Source organism: Typopeltis vanoorti, chromosome 9, assembly GCF_054136105.1.
Source record: "Typopeltis vanoorti isolate ZY-2024b chromosome 9, IOZ_Tvanoo_1.0, whole genome shotgun sequence".
Classification (NCBI taxonomy): domain Eukaryota; kingdom Metazoa; phylum Arthropoda; class Arachnida; order Uropygi; family Thelyphonidae; genus Typopeltis; species Typopeltis vanoorti.
In genome coordinates this window covers 2,840,918-2,863,232 of record NC_143557.1, presented here as the reverse complement: position 1 = coordinate 2,863,232, position 22,315 = coordinate 2,840,918, and the positions used below count along the sequence as shown (strand labels likewise).

General features: G+C 35.3%; 1 protein-coding gene across 2 annotated transcripts in view; it reads left to right on the top strand.

The window, feature by feature from the left end:
- The window catches only part of LOC150102847 (uncharacterized), a 109,231-nt gene extending 87,710 nt beyond the window's left edge, over positions 1–21,521 (top strand). For both annotated transcript variants that reach the window (XR_016548781.1, XM_090397600.1), the window contains one exon: positions 21,298–21,521. Coding sequence is in view for 1 of the 2 variants with exons in the window: in XM_090397600.1 (XP_090253726.1) it covers positions 21,298–21,358 (61 nt within the window). In the remaining variant the exon portion in view is untranslated. The remainder of the gene's footprint in view (positions 1–21,297) is intronic.
- Positions 21,522–22,315: the final 794 nt, after the last annotated feature.

Here is a 22,315-nt window from a genome sequence, read left to right as displayed (position 1 = left end):
TCTTAATGGACAAAGTAATATAATCATGAATAAGACTGTTTTTAGTCAGAAATATGAAGAAACATTCCCAAACCTACGAAGGAGTGTTGTCTTGGATGGAAATAAATCTGACCAAGTTTTAAAAATAAGTCATTAAATAAAAAATGACCAGCAAGAATTCTATACATAGCTACTTATAATGTGGATACTCTTATCGGTGATGACAGGTTAATAATCTAGATAAAGAGCTATTTAATGAGATATAATTGGAATTTAACATAGATGTAAAGGAAATATAATCCAAGATTTAAACAGTGCATTTGCTAATAAGTGGAAAAACAAGATGAAAGCAAACATGTTGTTTTGATTAACAATAAAATAATTGAATATAAAATATGATGTTAGCATCCAGGAATGTGTTAGCAGAGATAATCTTAGGTTGTATGGTCACTTAAACAGAATGGGAGAGGAAAGATTAGCAAAACAAGTGTTCTCTGCTAGGTTTGCAAGAAAAGATCAAGAGGAAGACCATGATATAGGTGGATTGATACAGTAGAAAGTGCCTTAGAAGACAGAAATATAAGAACTGATAATGTTAGTCTTGATAGATAACAGATTGATTTGGAGGAAAATTGTTGATAGGAAGTTAGTAATGATGTAAGTTTTTCATATAGTACTGTCATAATATCCTATACACCCTTTGAGGGTACACGTCAGGAATTTAATGATGTAAATTAGCCAGCTTGGCTGGCTGACTGGTTAGCATATCTGCTCTCCAGCCAAAATGGCTGTGGGTTCGAATTCTGCCGTGGGCATGGATATTTGTGATTGTCTCTGGAAATACAAGTGGTGGTTGGCGGTAGATGGCGTTGGTGTAGTTATGGTCAGTTGGTGGAGACAGAGCTGTAGAGCAGGTGTCCTCCCTCGATGAGTCTTTGGACTCCCTGGAGGTGTCAAATAATAAATTTATATCAGAAAGAATCTGCCAAATCACTAAGACTAAATAGAAGACATACCTTAAGAATAGTGCAAGTTTATCTACCCACATGTAGCTATATGGATGAAGTAGAACTTGTTTATAACCAGATGCATCATTCTTTAAAAAATAGTAGACGTTATTTTAATATTTTGATGGCAGATTTCAATGCAAAAGTAGGAAAAAAGAAAAATCCAAATTGAAGCATACGTGAGAATTAATGGTATTGGTACCAGAAATAAGAGAGATGTGGAATTTGCAGAAGAAAAATCTAAAAATAATACTTTTTTAAAAAAGAAACCTCAACAAATGGATCTGGAGACATCCAAATAGAATTAATAAGAATGAAATTGATTATATATTAGCAGATAAACCATAAATATTACGAACAAAGTAAGATTAAGTAAAGATAATAGACTAGTACAAAGCAAAATAGATCTAGAAGAAAACCAGAAACATATTTGAAATTTTGCAAATGAAAAAAAAAAAAAAATCAGGTAAATTTAGAATATTAAAAAAAAAAAATGAAAAAAAAAATTCAAATATTGAAAATTTCAGCAGTTTCCTAACAAGTATAATAAAGAATATTGAAAATTTAACCAGAAATTCAAAAAAAAGGAAAAAAAACAAAAAACAACTAAAGGCCTAATAGCAAAAAGAAGAAACACAAAGCAAGATGCACATGGTGTAAGAAACATAGAATATACTGAAATTTGCAAAACAATCAGGAAAAAGGAGTGTTGATAAGAACAGCAGTATAAAGAAAACAAGGAAACTTCTTGATAATGCAGGTAATCTTTATGAAAAGTGTAAAAGATGTAAATGGATATTAATTACAAACAGAACATTTATAACTAAATTTTATCAAGAATTATATACAAATAAAAGGAATGTAAGAGTACAACAATAGAGAAAACTAATGAATATACAGTCAAAGATGAAGTAAAACAAGCACTTGCAAAAATGAAAAATGGAAAGCCACCTGGACTTGATGGAAATATAAATTGAATAGAAATGTTAAAAAATGGAAGATCGCTTGCACATAAAACTAGCAGAATTGTATCTGAGCATCTAAGAACAGGGAGAACCCTTAACCTTCCCATGCATGAATTTTTATATTCATTTATTAAAAATTATAACGGCATGATACAGTAAACATTTACTAGTAGCAAGGCTTATACGTTGGTCATACATAACTGATAATTAGTTTACGGAATTAACAACGCATATAAAGTATATTAATTAAAGGTAACTTTAATAAATAACTTGTATATTTCGGCGACGTCACGCTGCCATCTTCAGGAACATAAAGATATGGTATGTGCACGCAGGCACTAACAAAAGCAAGTGAGGAAGAAAGTAATATTGTTCCTAAAGTCCTAATGGTACCCTCTGGTGGGCTAATTTGGTTGACTTGGCAGTTGGGCTGAAGTTCTCAAAATGTAAGTCTCCCAAATTTGGGGTAGTTTCATGCACCCAAATTTGTTGAGGTTAGGAACGTTTTTTAGAGCTGCTGAAGATTCCTTGAATAATCTTCCGTATTTAAACTTCCTGCGGTGTATTATTTTTGTTTTCTTCCAACGAATTCTATGGTGGGTATCTAAGGCATGGTCTGCCGGCTCAGAGCGGCTGTACTGGTGAAACCGGATGTAGTCTTTGTGTTCTGAAATCCTGATATTTGTTGTTCTGCCTGTTTGGCCAAAGTAGGACAATTTGCAGCTGCAAGGGACCTGGTATACACCAGGTAGGTCTAGGGGAAGTGGTTGATCTTTGGTAGAGCGGATAAGGGATGCCAACTTTTTATATTGTCTGTAACAAGAAGTAAGGTCATATTTTCTGAGGATATTGGTTATTTTCTCAGAGGTGCCCTGGATGTAGGGGATGGTGATAGATTTGGTGTAATCTTTATTGTGTGTGTGTGTGTGGGGGGGGGTTACTGGTTTGAGTATTTTTTGGATTTTTTTGGGGTTATAGCCATTGGCTAAGAAAGTGTTGTGGATGTGGTTGTTCAGTAGTTAGGGCCTTGTCATCTGATCAGATTAATTTTGCCCTGTTATAGAGTGTTTTTATAACCCCAAATTGTTGTGGGGGGGGATGGGATTGCTGGTGAATGTATCTGCCAGTATGGGTGGGTTTTCTGTAAACAGAGAAAACCAAAGATCCATTAAGCTGGCAGGTGATTAAAGTGTCTAGGAAGGGGAGGGTGTTGTTTTCCTCTTTTTCTAAGGTGAACTGGACTCTGAGGTGTTGATTGTTTAAGTGTGTTAGGAAGGAGTGGAGTGAGTCTGAGCCATGTGGCCAAATAGCGAACACATCATCCACGTAACGAAGCCAAATATTGGGTTTTTGTGGGGTGGAGTTTAAGGCTTTCTCTTCAAAGGTCTCCATAAAGAAATTGGCCAAGGATGGGGAAAGTGGTGAACCCATGGCTGTCCCCTCTATCTGTTTGTAGAACTTTCCTTGCCAAATGAAATAGCCTGAGTTCATTGTGAACTGAAATAGGGCTGAGATATCGGGAGGAAACTTGGCTTGGATGAGCACTAGGGTTTCTTTGAATGGGACATTAGTGAATAGGGAGGAGATGTCAAAACTGACCATTATGTCAGTGTGTTGGAGTGAGAGGTTTTCTACACTGGCTTTAATGTGGGCTGAGTTTTTTATGTGTGATGGTGTGTTGCCAGTATAGTGTGTGAGCGTTTTGGCTAAATGTTTGGCTCATTTATATGTGGGGGAATCAATGCCATCCACTATGGGACGTAATGGCACATTTTGTTTATGTAATTTTGGGCCTTAAACTCCGTCCCACAAAAACCCACTATTTGGCTTCGTTACGTGGATGATGTGTTTGCTATTTGGCAACATGGCTCAGACTCGCTCCACTCCTTCCTAACACACTTAAATAACCAACACCCCAGAGTCCAGTTCACCTTAGAAAAAGAGGAAAACAACACACTCCCCTTCCTTGACACTTTAATCACCTGCCAGCTTGATGGATCTTTGGTTTTCTCTGTTTACAGAAAACCCATCCATACTGGCAGATACATTCACCAGCAATCCCCCCTCACAACAATACGGGGTTATAAAAACACTATATAACAGGGCAAAATTAATCTGCTCAGATGACAAGGCCCTAACTACTGAACTAAACCGCATCCACGACACTTTCTTAGCCAATGGCTATAACCCCAAAAAAAACCAAAAAATACTCACACCAGTAAACCACAACAACCCCCTCCCCCCACACACACACAATAAAGATTACACCAAATCTATCGCCATCCCCTACATCCAGGGCACCTCTGAGAAAATAACCAATATCCTCAGAAAATGACCTTACTTCTTGTTACAGACCATATAAAAAGTTGGCATCCCTTATCTGCTCTACCAAAGACCAACCATTTCCCCTAGACCTACCTGGTGTATACCAGGTCCCTTGCAGCTGCAAATTGTCTTACTTTGGCCAAACAGGCAGAACAACAAATATCTGGATTTCAGAACACAAAGACTACATCCGGTTTCACCAGTACAGCCGCTCTGGGCTGGCAGACCATGCCTTAGATACCCACCATAGAATTTGTTGGAAGAAAACAAAAATAATACACCGCAGCAAGTTTAATTACGAAAGATTATTCAAGGAATCTTGAGCAGCTCTAAAAAACGTTCCTAACCTCAACAAATTTGGGTGCATGAAACTACCCCAAATTTGGGAGACTTACATTTTGAGAACTTCAGCCCAACTGCCAAGTCAACCAAATTAGCCCACCAGAGGGCACCATTAGGACTTTAGGAACAATATTAGTTTCTTGCTTTCTTCCTCATTTGCTTTTGTTAGTGCCTGCGTGCACATACCATATCTTTATGTTCCTGAAGATGGCAACGTGACGTTACCGAAATATAGAAGTTATTTATTAAAGTTACCTTTAATTAATATACTTTATATGCGTTGTTAATTCCATAAACTAATTACCAGTTAAGTAACCATTTAATCTTACAGTATTACCATGAATTCATTAATTTTTCTAAATTTGTATACTGTATATGTAAAAAAAAATGATGTCCTCATCTGAGGACATCATGCACTAATGCCAACAGACTACAGACATATTTCTATGGAAATTACTTAGACTAAGGAATTTATTTTCATTGAAAGGCATTACAAGTATGACAAAACAGATTATAAACAATTTATATTTTGCTGAAACACTGCATGAATGATCACAACTTGGATTACTTAGTACATACAAAAAAGTAGAACAATTAAAATTTTCAGTAGAGCTATGGAAATCAAGAACAGTCTTATTCTCTTTGTCTCATTTTGTATGGAAAGACTGAAAACATTCTGGACAGATTGGAACCTGATATCTACTACAGATGTATTTTGTTTTACTCTTACAGTGTACATCTCTGCAACGATTGGCATTAGCACCTGTTGTCTTCTTTGGGAAGTGTCCACTGCCGTCAAAACGTTTCCCATGTGGCACAGAGTGAGTTTTGTGTTTCTTTAGTGCTGACAGTGTCTGACTTGAAGGGCATCCTTGTTTGTTTGTATCTAGTTGAGCTAAACCTTGATATATCAAAGCAGTTACCACTCTTGATTTGAATTCCAACAAATCCATTGTTTCTTTTTTCTTCCCATTTCTAAATGATCCATTTATTACAAACAAGTACATTCAACATAGGTAAAAAATTCTCTTATACCATCGTTTGTTCCTGGTATCACTTCGATACAAAGCCACAAGAGAGTCCATAAGGTCCACTCCACCCATATTTTTGTTATAAACAGGTTTCAGAATTTCAACATACTTTTTTCCTGTCTGGCTGAACCTCTAACATACACTGACAGGCTCCTTTCCTAAGTAGCTAGTACCACATGTGCTATTGAGTTATCAACCCATCTAGTGACAGTAATGCGATCAGAGGATGTGGTAACTAACATATTTCCTTGTCCCATCTTTTGCAAATCCTTTTCAGTTTCTTGTCAGCACCTTGAAGTCTATTTGTTCTACATGTACCCACATAATAAATATCATTTTCCTTTAGTTTCTTAATTAGGGGGATGCTTGTGAAGAAGTTGTCTGCATATATCTTGCAGTTCTCACCAGCAAGATCAGGGGTCGGTAACCTGCGGCTCTTTTTGTTATTAAACAATCTAATTTTGAATAATGCAAAATGAATGTTATTTATTAAATTAGAAACTAAAAACCCTAAATTTAGCATTTCAATAAATTAAGGACATTTTACATTAAGTCGAGGATATTTTACAATTAAAAATAATACATGCGATCTGAAAAATTTAATACTTTCATGTTTGAACTCTTTGAAATCATATGATAATCCTTCTTTACATTTTGTTTACATTTTAAAAAAATCCTACTTTATGGTGGATATGACTTCCCATTTAAACACACTAAATAAGTAACTACAGGGAAAGGGAAATACAGTTTTGCTTTTAGAAGAAGTGATTTCGTTTATTATATTTGTTTGCGACAGACTTAGAGAAAGGCACATTATTACATTTTCCTACGTTGAAGAAATATCGGCAATAATAAGCTGATAATAATTCCATAAATTTAACCTTTTTTTCAAAGAAATTGTGGTAAATGTGCGATCTGCATTTAATTGGAGATTTGAGGAATTTAGAAAGAACACGGCAACTATGTCATTTTTATTGTGACCACTTGAAATTAACCCTGCCGAATTAAATTTTTCACCTTTTGCTGGAATTGATGATGTTGCATTCCAACTTCAGTTAGAGGACCCCCTGAAAACCCAGGATTTGTGGAATTTCAAAATTTAGAAATCTTAAAGCTGACCTAGAGGAGTTGATTGGAAAGACAAAAATCTAACCTTGCAATACAAAAAAAAATGGTTCTGAAATAGAAGATCTTAAAAAGCAAGATCAGATTGTATTTGACACATGGAATTGTTTATCAGACACTTACATTCAGTGATTTCAAACAATACGCATTTGGACTTCTATCACTTTTCGGATCGACATATTTCTGTGAGCAAATATTTTCTAATATGAAATTAAAAGTAAGTTGAGAAACCAACTAAACAACGTGAGTCTTTCATCATGTTTGGAAATGAAAATTACGGCGTATTCGTCGCATACTGAGAAACTATTCCAAGAAGTTCAACAGCAAAAGTCTCACTAAGAAGATATTTTAAAAAAATATCTTCTTAGTGAGACTTTTTGATATATTAAAATATTAGTAGACTTTTTGATATATTAGTGAGATATATTAAAAAAAAAAAAAAAAAATTAAAGAAATAGGTATGTTATTGGATTTTATATATATGTTTTGTAAGGAGGATCAAATCTTTGTTTTAATATTTAAAAATATATAATTTCGTGTGACATGCCACCCCTGTGTTTTACAAGTATGATAATGTGTTACTGTTAATAAATAATTTAATAATATTTTTCAACGTAGTTTATAAATTTAAAGCAGTGATGAGCAATTAAATAGTAAATCAAATACTCGGCTCGATCTGCATAAAGAATATTTTCTTTGATAAGAAAGTATTAATTTATTTTCTATTATTAATTATATTTTAATTTTTTTAACCTGCACAAATAAATCAACATTCATAAAATAGATTTTTAATTAAATTATATTAATTCTGCCGTGCAAAACGAACACCATGGACCGCACAAAAAAACTGAGAGGGCCACATGCAGCCCACGGGCCATTGGTTGCTCATCACTGCGTGCGGCTCCCTAATTTTTTTTTTTTTAACAGATATAATTTTAAAAATGGCTCTTCAATCCAAAAAGGTTGCCGATCACTGAGCAAGATCATGACAAAGCCTAAGTTCTACATTTTCACTTGCACTGAATGAGTCTGAATTTTGTCTTCCAGGATCTGCACCTACATAAAGATCAAAACAATATACATAGCCTGAAATGCCTGCCCTCACCCACATTTTGAAACCCTATTTTTTTTGGTTTCTTAGGTAAGTATTGTTTGAGTTGTGAATGTCCCTTGAACAGAATCATCATCTCATCTACACTCTGAAATTCTTCTGGGCTCACAGCAGCATGCAATGTTTCATTAAACTTTTCCAGCACTGGTCTTATACGTATTGCTTTGTCTTTATTATTGGTAGGTATTGTCTGAATCAACAAAATGCAAATACTGCCTTATGTCCTCCCATCTGTTCACTGACATAGCATCAGCTATAACGTTCATGCACAGTCCATGTTCAGAAGACCAATACTGCCTTACATGTGGGTATTTTATGTATGTCATGACAAGTACAATTTCAAGGTAAATTTTGAGTTCAGTCACAGTAAGTGCTAAATTATCTTTGCCTTTACGGCATGCATACAGATTAGTTTGTTTCACAATTTCATCCACCAATTTCTGTAAACAGCTATGAAAAATAATCTACAGGGCTCTCTCCGTGAATATTTACTTGATGTTTTCCTCCAAACTGTTGTTCAGTACCAGATTATCTTTCTCACTAAACCACACTGATTATCTCTGCAATGGCATATGACCAGCAACAGCTGTATTTTGCACATTAGCTGGACTTTGAACGTTGTGAATCTGACCAACAGGGTAAGGACACTGAACATCACTGTCTTCACTTGAACTGTCACTCTCTGTAGGATCATTTTGTGGCTGCTGGTATGTAGGATTATCATCTCAATCACTCAGCTCCAAACCATCTTCAGATTTCTCCAACAGTTTTTCAATCTTCTCTTCAGTAAGTCTCTTGTGGTAATAGGCCTTTTTTTAATGCCTGATGGACTTGGCTTTTGGTTATCCATCTGTAAAAGAGATGATAATGCCAATTAACACACTTACTATTCTTTTATGTTTGCTAAAATAAAATTATAAAAATATTGTACAAGAACTTTCTAACCTCAAACTGTTTGCTGCATAGATTACCTTACAAACATATTGTCCTCATGTGAGGACAGGTTGTTTTCAAGTTCATTTTATGAATATGATAATAAACATGAACAAATTAAATATTAACACTTCACTACAAAGTATAACAATATATAAAACCATACTAACCTTTCCAGAAGACTCATAAAATCACCAAATTCAAATCAACAAAACAGCAGCTTTTCATTTCCTCCTTGATATCACCATGTACTGCAGAGAGATTAGTATTCCTGTAACTCTGTTGAAACTCCTGCCATCTGGTGTGGTTTCCAAGAACACTTTGGTCTCCCCCAGATGAGGACTACATGCATACAGTAGCACTAAATTATGAATGAATAATTACGAGGGAAAATATGTGTTCTCATATGAGGCCTTTATGCATGAAAAGGTTAAAAGTTGAAATACTGGAAAAATCATCATAAGAAAGGTGATAAAACTGGCATAAAAAAATATAGACCTATAACATTTCTGTCAGTCCTTCATGAGCTGTTTACAAAAATTATAGATGACAGAATAAACAGTTAAATTTTCATCAACTAAAAGAACAGGTAGGTTTCAGAACATCCTTCTCAACTTTAGATCGTTTATAAGCCTTAAATCAAGTAATGGAAAAAACAAAAGAATAATGTATTAATTCCTTTGGCTTTATAGATAATGAAAAAGCCTTGGACTCAATTAGACCTTTGTAAAATGCTTGAAGCTTTAAAACATATAGGAATAGATATTTATATTAACATATTGACTCATATGAGAGAGGTCATTAGTAATAAATTTAAATAGAAAAGAATTAAATTATTTGCTACAGTCCTTGAATATGAAAATTGAACTAGGAGAAAAGAAGACTGAATATTGATGGAGAACTTAAGTAGTCTACGAATCACTGATATCATTCTAATTAGCAAAATCACTATTGTTATTATTGAATTAACTGAAGATATTTTCAGGCGCAAACTTTGTTTGCTTACACTTGGATAAAGGATTAAACTAAATTTATTATAGTCTAACCAAGTGAAAAATAAACTTTCAACATCTTTCTCTAAATGCAGAGTAATTTAATAATAAGGTGGCACACCTTATGGCAACTCCTATAGGTAAAGATGACCTCTCCATTGCTTCTGCCTGGTATCTCCACTTCAGGGCCTGGCTCCCACTGACGAGACCTCAATAAAGGTCGAAACCAGTATCGATAGTGGCCCTTCCCTTAATGCATAACATTATACATATATGCAAGGAGATGTGTTTTGCATTATGGGAGATACTGAGATAGGAGTGATGGTCGCTTGGCCACCTTTGCTACGAGCTGCCTGGTGTTGTACTACCTTACCCCAGTCCTGAAGATATTTTCAGGCACAAACTTTGTTTGCTCACAATTGGATAAAGGATTAAACTAAATTTATTATAAAAAATGGAAGAAGCAGGGACTGAAGGAAAGCTGCAGTCGATGATGATTTTGGTCCACAGTCCTTTACATCACTGTGGACCAAAATGGAAGCAAACTGATTTCCACCCACAATGCTGTAGAACAGCGCTTCCCAAACTGTGGGCCGTACGTTTTGTTGAGGGGGGGGGGGTCGTGAAATAATGAAAACAAATTTAAAATGTTTAAATTAAAAAAAAAGTATTTAATTTTTATTTCTTTTTTGGTCTTTTTTATATTTTAATGGAAAAAATCAAACATTGGGGTCGGTTAACAAATTTTGCTTCTTGCATATTTCGGTGATTAATGAATATTAGTAAATATATGCTTATTCGTATAACTTTAATTTCAAAGGTATTGAAATGATTACAAACCAAAATCTTGAATATAAATTGTGTTGATTATAAAAACAATAAATATTACAATAATATGTCTGTATTAAGATTTTTTTTTTTTTTTTTTCGATGTGGGTTGTAAAATATTTTAATTTTCCAAAGGGGGCCTTGGCATCCATAAGTTTGGGAAGCACTGCTGTACATCATAAAAAAGACTGAATTCTGCTGACATGTTGCTTTTATGCTTTTGATTTGTTTGCTGTTCATTGGAATCTTTGTAAATAGAGGTAACTTAAGATGAGGCCTTTATTTTCATTGAGAATAAAGTCACATGTACATGCTCATGGGGTGCTTAAGGGTCAAAGCTGTATAACTGAGAGGAGACCTCCCCATAGCCTTTAAAGGAATGCGGAGAACCGACCAGGGCTTCTGACCTAATGTCCAATCCTCACCTTCTTGTGGTGCACCCTGTTGGGTATCTACTTTGATACTGAACGAACGAGGATGGGTTGGCAATTTGGGATTTTAGCTGACCAAATTGTATTCTTATTGGTTAAACCAAAATAAAAAATGATGGTACAACAAGACAATTTCATGCCGGCTGGGGCGTCGCCCGGTTAAACAAGGCCCCCGTTGTTTTCGCCAGGGAACCAGGGCGAACAGCGAAAAGTCAGCTACTGGAACAAATCTGAAAACAAATCCCAACTCAACATCACCAGAGTTAAAGATCGGTACTATCAATGTAAGAAGCCTGAATGGCAAAGAAATGGAGCTAGCTGAGGAATTAGATAAGTACCAGATCGACATAATAGGGGTGACTGAAACAAAAAAGACTAAAACTGGTGAGATCTTTCTGAGCAATAAATACAAAATGTTATATTCAGGCAATGACAATCAAGGAAAAGGAGTAGCCATAGTATTAAACACAAAATACGAGGCTAATCTTCTTGAATGGCAGTCAGTCTCAAGTAGAGTAATGTGGGCAAATATGAGAATGGGGAACTGGACAATGAGACTTAATTGTGCCTATGGTCCCACAGAAGGTTCTACTAAGGTAGAAGTGGTGGAATTTTTTGACGCTTTAGAAAAAGCAACTGACACAATGAAAAAGGAAATGTTGGTCCTTGTTGGGGATCTAAATAGCAGAGTAGGAAATGATTGTGAGACATACAAAAATATTTTGGGAAAATTTGGAGAAAAGAGCAAAGCTAATAATAATGGCAAATATCTGTTGGATTTCTGCTCAGGACATGGACTGGTTATCACTAACACTTATGTTCCAACATAAAAATGTGCACAAATTCACATGGAGAGAAGAGGCTAGGAATAAGAAAAGTCTCATTGACTATGTTATTGTTGATAGTGATGTTTTCTCCCTGGTGCAGGACACCAGAGCGTACAGAGGATTTGAAATTGGAAGTGATCACTATTTAGTTTGAGCAGGATAAAATTGAATTTCATATTGAAAAGAATAACATGTAAGAAAGTTTTAAAGCGAATAAAAGTTGAGCAGCTATCAGATGTGAACTGTAGACTAAAATACAGAAAGATTATTGAAAAGAAAATGAAAGAGTTTGAGAACAGGAATCAAGCCTTGGAGATTCACTGGCAAACTCTGAAGAAAACATTGATTGATTCTGCCAGAGAGGCATGTGGTGAGGTTGTGTGCAAGGATAAAAAAAATCAGAACTCCCTGATGGACACAGGAAGTTAAAGAGGCAGTGAAGGAAAAGAAGAAAGCATATCAAAAGTTCCTGGCAAATAAGTCAGCTTTTACTCTTACAGAATACAGAGACAAATGTAAGAAAGCTAAACAGTGTGTAAAACTAGCTAAACAAAAGTCACGAGAGGATTTTGGCAAGAATATAGAAAATAAATATCAAGAAGGTGGCAAAATATTCTGGAGGTTGTTGAAGAAGCTTAGGAATGGAGGAAAGAGTGCTGTAAAAGGAGTTAGAGATGATAAAGGTGACATGAAAACAGGAGAAAAAGATATCCTTGAAGTATGGTGTCAATGGAAAAACTGCTAAATGAAACAAGCAGTGATGACACCACAGTGATAAAAAAAAAAAAAACACTGACCAGGCATGCAGTCAGGAATACATATCCATACTTGAAGTAGAAAAAGCCATCAAAGGCTTGAAATGTGGAAAGGCAGCAGGAGTAGATGATATTCGACCAGAAATGAAGTATGGTGGTATAAAAGTCTTACAGTGGCTGCACTGCATAGTTCAGAAAGCCTGGACAGAGGGACGAATTCCCGATGATTGGAGTAGAGCTCTCATAGTACCCATATATAAAAAGGGAAATAAAACTGAATGCACAGAGGTATTTCCCTACTGAGTGTTCCTGGCAAGATCTATGCAAGTATACTTGAGAAACGGTTGAGAAGAATTGGTGAAGAACAAGCTGTATTCAGGCCAAATAGAGGCTGTCAGGATCAGATCTTCACTTTACAACAAATAGTCGAGAAAGCCTGGGAACATAACAAAGATCTGTATTTAAGTTTTGTCGATTTGGAAAAGGCCTATGACAAGGTGCCAAGAGAGAAGCTATTCAATATGCTGCAGTTATATGGTGTCAATGGGGCATTATATCAAGCAATACTTAGTCTTTATTTGAGTTGTAAGTCAGCAGGTAGAATTGAAGGAAGTACAGGAAGATGGTTTAATGTTAAATCTGGTGTGAGACAAGGATGTACGTTATCCCCTCTGTTATTCATTATCTATATGGATCACATTATGAAGGAAAGTGGTATTAAACCTGATATCAAAATTGGAGTTGTTAATGTCAGCTCTTTGCTTTATGTGGATGATGTTATACTTCTAAATAAATCCGCTACAAGTCTGCAAGATTCTCTGACTAAATTGAATAGCTGTTGTAATATGGTATGAAGGTCAGCAATAAAAAGACAAAGACCATGAAAATAGGCAGAATCATTGAAAATGTTACCTGTGTTGTGAATGGAGAACCTGTGGAACAAGTAAAACATTTCAGCTACTTAGGCACGATTTTTACTGAAGGTGGTAAATTAAATATAGAAATAGACAACAGAATCAGCAAAGCTGGTACGGTGGGAAGTCAATTGAATAAATTCATATGGAGTAAGAGAGAAATTAGTCGGAACACTAAATTAGCTCTATACAAGACAGTGTTCAAACCAGTTTTAACTTATGGATCTGAGAGCTGGGTCAGAAGTAAAACACTTGACCAAAGACTAGAGACTGCAGATATGAGTCCTGAGAAAGATTCGAGGCGTGAACAGATGGCATTAATGGCAATATCATATTAAAAATGAGGATATTAGGAAAGATCTTGACATTGTCAGCATCCAGGAATGCATTAGCAGAGCTAATCTCAGGTGGTATGGTCACTTAAACAGAATGGGAGATGAAAGATTAGCAAAACCAGTGTTATCTGCCAGGTTGGCAGGAAAACGACCCAGAGGAAGACCAAGATATAGGTGGATTGATACGGTACAAAGTGCCTTAGATGATAGAAATATAAGATCTGATAATGTTGGAATCTTGACAAGTAACAGACTGATTTGGAGGAAAATTGTAGATAGGAAGTTAGTAATGATGTAATTTTTTCATGTAGTACTATCATATCCTGTACACCCCCTTGAGGGTACATGGCAGGAATTTGATGATGATGATGTACATGCTCAGATATCCAATAGTGAAACCTAGATGTGACTGCTTTAATCCATTAATAATGAAGTTATGTTAAGATTTTCAGTCCAGAGATGACTGTGTAGTTAAAGAAGTATGCTGATGTCTCACATATTTAACAGTATTGTTGCAGAATTTTTTTTTTAAATAACTGTTTAGTTAAGATTCAGAGTTCATATCTTCCCTCTCTCATAAGTTGAAATATTTACCAGATCTCGTTATTTTTTATTAAAGATATAATTAAAGATGTGCCAGATATGTGAAAAATGTTATTTGATGTGTTTTTCAGATATTCAGCAGGCTGAAGCAGAAAAATTCCTGTTATTATACACCATAACAAATGCAACTAGTCAGTCAGGAAGAGCCTTCCCTTATTTTACATGACTGCATGTAAAAGCTTGTTGCATTTGCACTTTTTTTGGTGTTTTTATTTTAGGTGATATTATGTGGTCTTAAAAGTTATGTATATTATGAGGTATTAAAAGTTGTCTTAAAATATTTATTTAAAGAGTACAGTTTTGGCCATGATTAGTAAAAAGCATGTTGGAAGTTTTTTTCACTTGTAACTATAAATTATATATTTAGTTTAATCCTTTATCCAAGTGTAAGCAAACAAAGTTTGCACAAAGTCCATTATGAGAAGGGTAACTACCCTTCCCATAATGTATAGCATTATACATGTCTGCAAGGAGATGTGTTTTGCATTATGGGATACTAAGGCAAGTGATGTGAAGTCAGTCCACCTTTGCCACGAGTTGCCCCAGTTCTGAAGATACTTCAGCTGCAAACTTTGTTTGCTTACACTTGGATAAAGGATTAAACTAAATATTAAATTTATAGTAAAAAGCAATATTGAAATTGTTACAATCTATATGCAGATTCAAAATGGAAACAATAAAACATCTGGATGAATAATAAGTACCAATTAATCTTTGGTACATATCAATGATTAATCATCAGTCTAATAGACAAGCTTAGGTGTTGAATGTTATTCATAACTTATTTTAACAGTATTAATGGTACATGAACTATTTTATAAAGAAGTTTATTAACTGGCTTATATTTCGCTGGGCTTCAAACCAGCATCTTCAGAGCATAAAATAGTGTTATAGTTTACATGTGACAGTAAGTGAAACTATTCAGCTTGTAGTGAACAAAAGGCCTCAAGTCCTAATTACTCACTGTCTAATGTTGTAAAAAAAATTACAGCTATCTATGAGTTGATCTTAAGATAAGTCTGGCAAATTAATGCAACCATACTTCTTCAGGTTAGAAGAATTCTTCCTAGCCATGGTTGACTAAAAAAATCTTTGACCTGTAACAACTTCTAAATGGCATACTGGTTTTCTTCTAATCCTTTGTGAAAAGTGTCTGAAGCATGGTCTGCCAATCCTGACTTGCCATAATAATGGTAGCGAATGTATTTTTTATGTTCTCCCAGGTGGATGTTAACAGATCTTCCTGTCTGCCCATAGTAGGCCAAGTCAGTTACAAAGAACTCCAGGATATGCTAGAGGATCGGGCAGCTATCTCTCTTTCTCTCTCTCTCTCTCTCACACACAGGAAGATATCTACATAAACAACCACATCATCCAGCCCAACAAAAACACACACAGAACCAGAATGATTTGTTCTAATGATACAGCTCTTTCCACAGAACTTCAATATTTGCACCATACTTTCTTGGGCAATTGCTACAAAATAGATAAAATGCTGCATAATTCCATTACTTCTCCCTCTAACACACAAGAACAAAACAATCTTATTTCTATTCCCTATGTCAGAAATACATTAAAAAAAAAAAAAAATAGCCAAAGTACTAATAAAGCATTGCCTTCACACCACATGTTAAATTAGCAACTCTGGTCCACTCTCCTAAGATAAAGGACCAGAGTTGCTAATTTAACATGTGGTGTGAAGGCAATGCTTTATTAGTACTTTGGCTATTTTTTTTTTTTTTTTTTAATGGATTTCTGACTTAGGGAATAGAAATAAGATTGTTTTGTTCTTGTGTGTTAGAGGGAGAAGTAATGGAATTATGCAGCATTTTATCTATTTTGTAGCAATTGTAGCCATTGCCCAAGAAAGTATGGTGCAAATATTGAAGTTCTGTGGAAAGAGCTGTATCATTAGAACAAATCATTCTGGTTCTGTGTGTGTTTTTGTTGGGCTGGATGATGTGGTTGTTTATGTAGATATCTTCCTCTGTGTGTGATAGCTGTCTGTAAATGGAAAAAGATGGTGATCCATTGGTGAGTGACTAATTGTGAAGTGGATGTTGGGTGTTTAGGTAGGTGACAAAGGCATCCTAAGTGTCTTGTCCATGAGGCAAATGGCAAACACATCAGTAAAGCATAACCATATTAGGGGCATGTAAAATTATCAGAATCACCATGGAAACCAGACTTGCATGCAATAGTCCAAGCAAGGTCTTATCAATGCCTTGTAAAAAGGCAAAACGACTTATCTTTTACATGTCAGGGTTCATTTTGGCATTGCCATTATTCTGAGTTGTATTTACAATTTTTACTATATGGCCCTTGAATTTCAACTTCCAGTTTACTAAAACTCCAAGATCCCTAGTCTCATCAGTTTTTTCAAGCATAATCCTACCAATATAAAACATTTGATATTTATTATTAACATTGAAATGACAGCCATTTTCACATGCTCACAGTTCCAGCTTATTCAACTTATCATTCTGCAAGCACTGCGTAACAGCAGCACTCCTGATTACCCTACCTATCTTTGTATCATCAGCAAATAGTTATGTCACATGTCAAATCCTTTCCAATGCCATTAATGTATAGATTGAACAACAATGGACTGATCCTTAAGGCACACCACTAGTTATCTTGCAGATTGACACCCCCTACATATGACTTTGATGTCAGTCACCCATCCTCATATCCATGCCAATAGTTTCCAATTCAATCTCATATTCTCCAATTTATGCAACAGTTTTCCATGCTATGTTCTGTCAAAAGCCTTAGCAAAATCCAAAAGTATCATTGTGTATCCATTTCCCCTTGTCTTTATTATAGGATGTGAGCAAGATGCTAAAACATGGCCTTCCCTTAGTAAACCCATGCTGTGTGTTACAAAGTAGAGATTCAAACAATTTCTGAATGTGAGCTCTAACCAACTTTTCCAAAATCTTCACCAGCACTCCATAAATACTGAGTTGTTGATAGTTGAATAGTCTTTGCACTACTCTTGTGGAATCTTCCCTGTTCTGAGACCCAAATTATATAGCCTGGTTAAAGGAATAGCCAGTTCAGCATGAATACTCTTTTAGCATCGTTGCTGATATCCCATCAGTTCCAATTCTTATTCAGTGTGCACCAGCTCTAGTACTTCCTTGTACAGTGAAAAGGTAATGGTAGTGATGAGGTCAATGTTGCATATACCAGGTTAGTAGCATCAGCAAAATGGCTACTTATTAGATGAACAATCACCCACATATCATTTGCATTTAGAAGTTACTCTTTCAAATTCATTCTTTCTTTTACTTACAGCATAATGATAAATTCTTTTGGGTTGTCTTTAACTTGCAGAGCCGTTTTCTTTTCATACTCAGTACAACACTCGACTCTTTTGGCCTGCTGCTTATAATGATCATAACTGACATTATCCTTATGTGCACACAGTATTCCTTCCACATCTTTTACTTACAAATCTCTTGCTTAATTAGATAACATCCCATTTCACTTCTCTATTTATTCTTTGAACACTAGGGACACATTCTGATATCGCATCATTTAAGTATTTTTTAAACATTTCGCATGCACTGTCAACATTCTTCCCATCCAATAACCGCTGCCATAGTACAGAACCCCAGCATACTCTCAGGTGGTCATAATTTCCTGCTTTGTTCTGCATGTAACCTTTTCTGAATGAAACATTCATAAACTTACTCACTTTCCAAGTAAGTATTGCATGATTACTGTCACCAACCAGAGGCAGAATAGTTCTTTTACTGAAACCTCCTCTGACACTATAATGAGATTTGACTCTGATCACAAGTTCCCTCTGTGACATGCTGCTTGAAAAAAGTTCTCACAACAACTCCATAAATTCAGTTTCACTCTTCTTGCAAGATTTCATAGTCTACCCAATCAATGTTCATATAATTAAAATCCTGCATTATGATCACTCTTTTCGCACCTATCATTTATTTGTTGATGCATTTCTTCGTCACTAGCAACTGATTCACCAGGTCTGTGACAACATCCCATTGTGTATTTAATTTTCTTAGATTCAACCTCACACCAGATGGCTTCGAACTCGCTGCCACATGAAACACTTACTAATATTGCAGTCATAGATCTCAACTCTAACTGGATTCCAATCATCTGATATCATTAGCAGCACACCGCTATCCTATATTTCCTAAAAATACTGTACCATTTGCACTCAGTCCCAGTTAGTAAATCTGCTTCTGATAACCAGGCCGTACTAATGCCTACAATATGATATCCCGATATATTAACCAAGTCAACAAACTCTACTCCTTTTGTTTCTGATACTCCTAGTGTTCATGTACAGACATATATTACTTGAATGCTCTTTTGTATACACCCGTCTGTGGTCTGCATGAGACAGTTCGACAACTTGCAGATCTCTGTTCTTATCTAGTTCCTTACTTCTGCAAAAATTATTATGCATACTTGATAGGTCCAAACTGGATGAACACAGAATTGTTCTTTCCTCATAATTGTTTCCATAATAGTTCATTTGGTGTTTTTAATATTAGTAAAAGTTATGTATGATTAATCATGTAAAAATGCAAGCATAGTGATGGATTTGTAAAACAAAACAGTGAAACTTAAATATCAAAGTACAGTCCAAGAATAAGTAGGTAGTCAAAATCTAAAGTAAATCCACCAGAACAAACATTTACATGTTAACGAATATTACCATTGGGGGGGGGGGTGCATAAAAAAATGGAGTGTGTCAAAAATGATATCAGGATTGTGAAATAAATACAGATTGAGAATTTGTAGACTGCAGAGACTAGGAAACAGTAGAAAAATGAGTGGTATGATTGAGACTTACCAACTTCTGAAAGGGTTGTACAGAATTTCAGTAAATTTCATAAGAATGCATGGTTTCTTTTTAGAGGCTGAGGAAGCTATTGATGCGATTAGATCTTGTGTGGTTATTTGCATATTACTGAGGAGGAAGTAAGGTAAGCATTGGGTGGATTTGGTATTTGTATATTATAAGTAACAATTGGTTGGATGTAAAACAGCATCTTGAAAGAAAGTCATTGCCTAGTTTTTTGGATGCCGAGGAAGCTATTGATGTGATATATTTGAGACAGGAGGAAAATGTTAGTCCAAGCAAAGAGGCTCGATCTTGTCTGGTGATATGTGTTACTGAGGGTAAGGGAATATGAGCTGAGATCTGTTTTGCTCAAGAAGAGGCAAGCCTGTTTTGATGTCAATGACCAGATTATCTTTGCCCCATTGAAGGATAGTATATAGATCAATGTTTAAGGTTGTGGATGATCTTGATGCTTGAGATGTCAGAGTACTGCATTGTTTGTCAAATAAGGAGGATGAATGGAAAGTATTATCAGCTGTAGATAGGATTAGCGGTAATCGAGAGTAGGTTGTTTATGCACGAGCCAGTTGGTGATAGGATAGAGGTACCCCTACATTGGTGTTGAAGCTCAAAGAGAAGGAGCCATCAACCATGACATGCAGTGAACAAAAAATTATATAGGGTGGAGGGAAGACCAAAGGGATGGCAATTTGTTTAGCAAGCTTAGATGCCAGACTCTATCAAACACTCTGGAAATGTCAAGAGTGACAGCACAAGTTTTTCTTAACTTTAACATAGCATGTGTCCACTGGTGGATGATGTAAGCCAACAGGTTTGCTGTGGATCTTGAATTGTGGAAACCATACTGGCTATCCATTATGTGGAGATTGTGATTGGTCGGTAGTTTGACAGTAGCTTTTTTCCCTTTTTTTGGAATAGATTGGATATGTGATTGCATTCAGATTTTGGGATAAGTATTAGCTATGTATAATAGATTGTAGAGACAATACAGCACAGGTGTTAGAGCTCTGGACATGGTGTTTCAGAACTGAAGGGATGTCATCACAGCCAGTGTTTTTAGAGTCCAAGTTATTTAGTGATCTCTCACCCCCCCCCCCCCCCGGAAAACTTTAGAGGGTACAGTTGTCAAAATACCTAAATGTAATTGTAGTGTTTTGAAAAGCTTTTCTCTGTGTATCTTGTCATATTCCTGTTCTAGATCTACAAACTTAAGATCATTGTGATATTCCCGTGATTCTAAAGTATTTGTTAAGTGAAAATCTGTTCTAGATAAAATCTAATATATAAAATTTTACATTTCTGTTTTTCAGTTGCATTTATTTTTGATTTTTGCTATAGGAAAACTCATTGTAATAACATTGTCATCACTGGCATTTTTATGAGGGAATCTGAGCATTTCACCTCCATTCTTTAATCTACTTAATCTAAACAGTTTGAATAGGAAATAAATGTTAGTAATTCCAAAAAGATAATCCTTAAGAGATGCTTATGTAATACTTGATTGAACATTTAGTTTAACTTGTATACTGAAATTGTTGTGTGCTTCAGTTTATAAATGACACTAAACAACCTTTCTGTTGGTTATCAGAAAAAATTGGCAACCATAAGAAAGTTTTTTTTTTCTTCTGTTCTAAGCACTAATACTTGATACTTCTGACATGGCTGGGATGCCCAATTCTTGGAAATAATTTTACAAAAATAAGTTTTATATTTTATGTTACCAGAAGCAACATTAAAGATTCAACAAACAGTCCAGACTTAAAATTCTCTAGATTTTCATTTGGATTTTTTAAAGTGTAACTTTCGTGAATGGTGATCAATCATAGTAACCAAGTTCATTGCACTAACATTAGCATTCATAGCTGAGAATATAATTGTGTGATATACAGAACTTTTGTGATTCAGCGAAGTTTAATATTTGTTAATAATCCTTTATTTTTAGATATAGTAAAGAACCAAGTGATGATGACCCAAACTGGATACCTGAAGCTGAAATTGACTGAACAGCAAAAAACTTCTGTGTCATCTTTTGAGTCGAAGTGTACTTAAATTGTACATAAATTTTCCACTGGGGAAAGCAAGCATTGCAGGTTGGAGTCCCCTTACCAATAATTTAACATCTATTAAATCATATGGAACATTAATAAAATTCCTTTGTCCATGTAATTATTTTTGATGCACTGTATTAATTTGGCTCTTCGTAAAAATGACACATCGCATGCAAAAAAACTCATTGTAATAACATTGTCATCACTGGCATTTTTATGAGGGAATCTGAGCATTTCACCTCCATTCTTTAATCTACTTAATCTAAACAGTTTGAATAGGAAATAAATGTTAGTAATTCCAAAAAGATAATCCTTAAGAGATGCTTATGTAATACTTGATGTATTCTGAATATGCATGCAGTGGTTGAATGACCTTGAGTCTCATCTGACACCTGTGCAACCTTATTAGGGACTTTTCAGTTGAAGGACTCATCTGCTATTGGCAAGAGTTTTCTTTTGTACAGTAGACATTGCTGGGAGAATGGGACTCATCTGCTATTGGCAAGAGTTTTCTTTTGTACAGTAGACATTGCTGGGAGAATACATGCAGTTAAAAGACATACACTTCTTCTCTTCCGTCTAAGACGGGTTGAGTCTTCTCCTGAGCAGGATCTTCCAGTCTTCTCTATTCCTTGCTGTTCGAAAAAGTTCCTTATATGTTCTGCATCCCGAGATGTTCTTTATTAATTTCAGCCAGGTAATTCTTGGTCTTCTTTTTTTTTGGAAAAGTATTGTTAGGAAGTCTGTCTGCATCCATGCATACAGTGTGTCCAAACCATCTCAGTTGTTGTTTTCTAATTTTTTCTATTATTGTCTTTTTATACAATAGTTCTTGTCTGACTGTGATGTTTGTTTTCTTTTCTGTCCAACTTGTTCTATTTATTTTTCTTAAGCATTTCATTTCAAATAGTA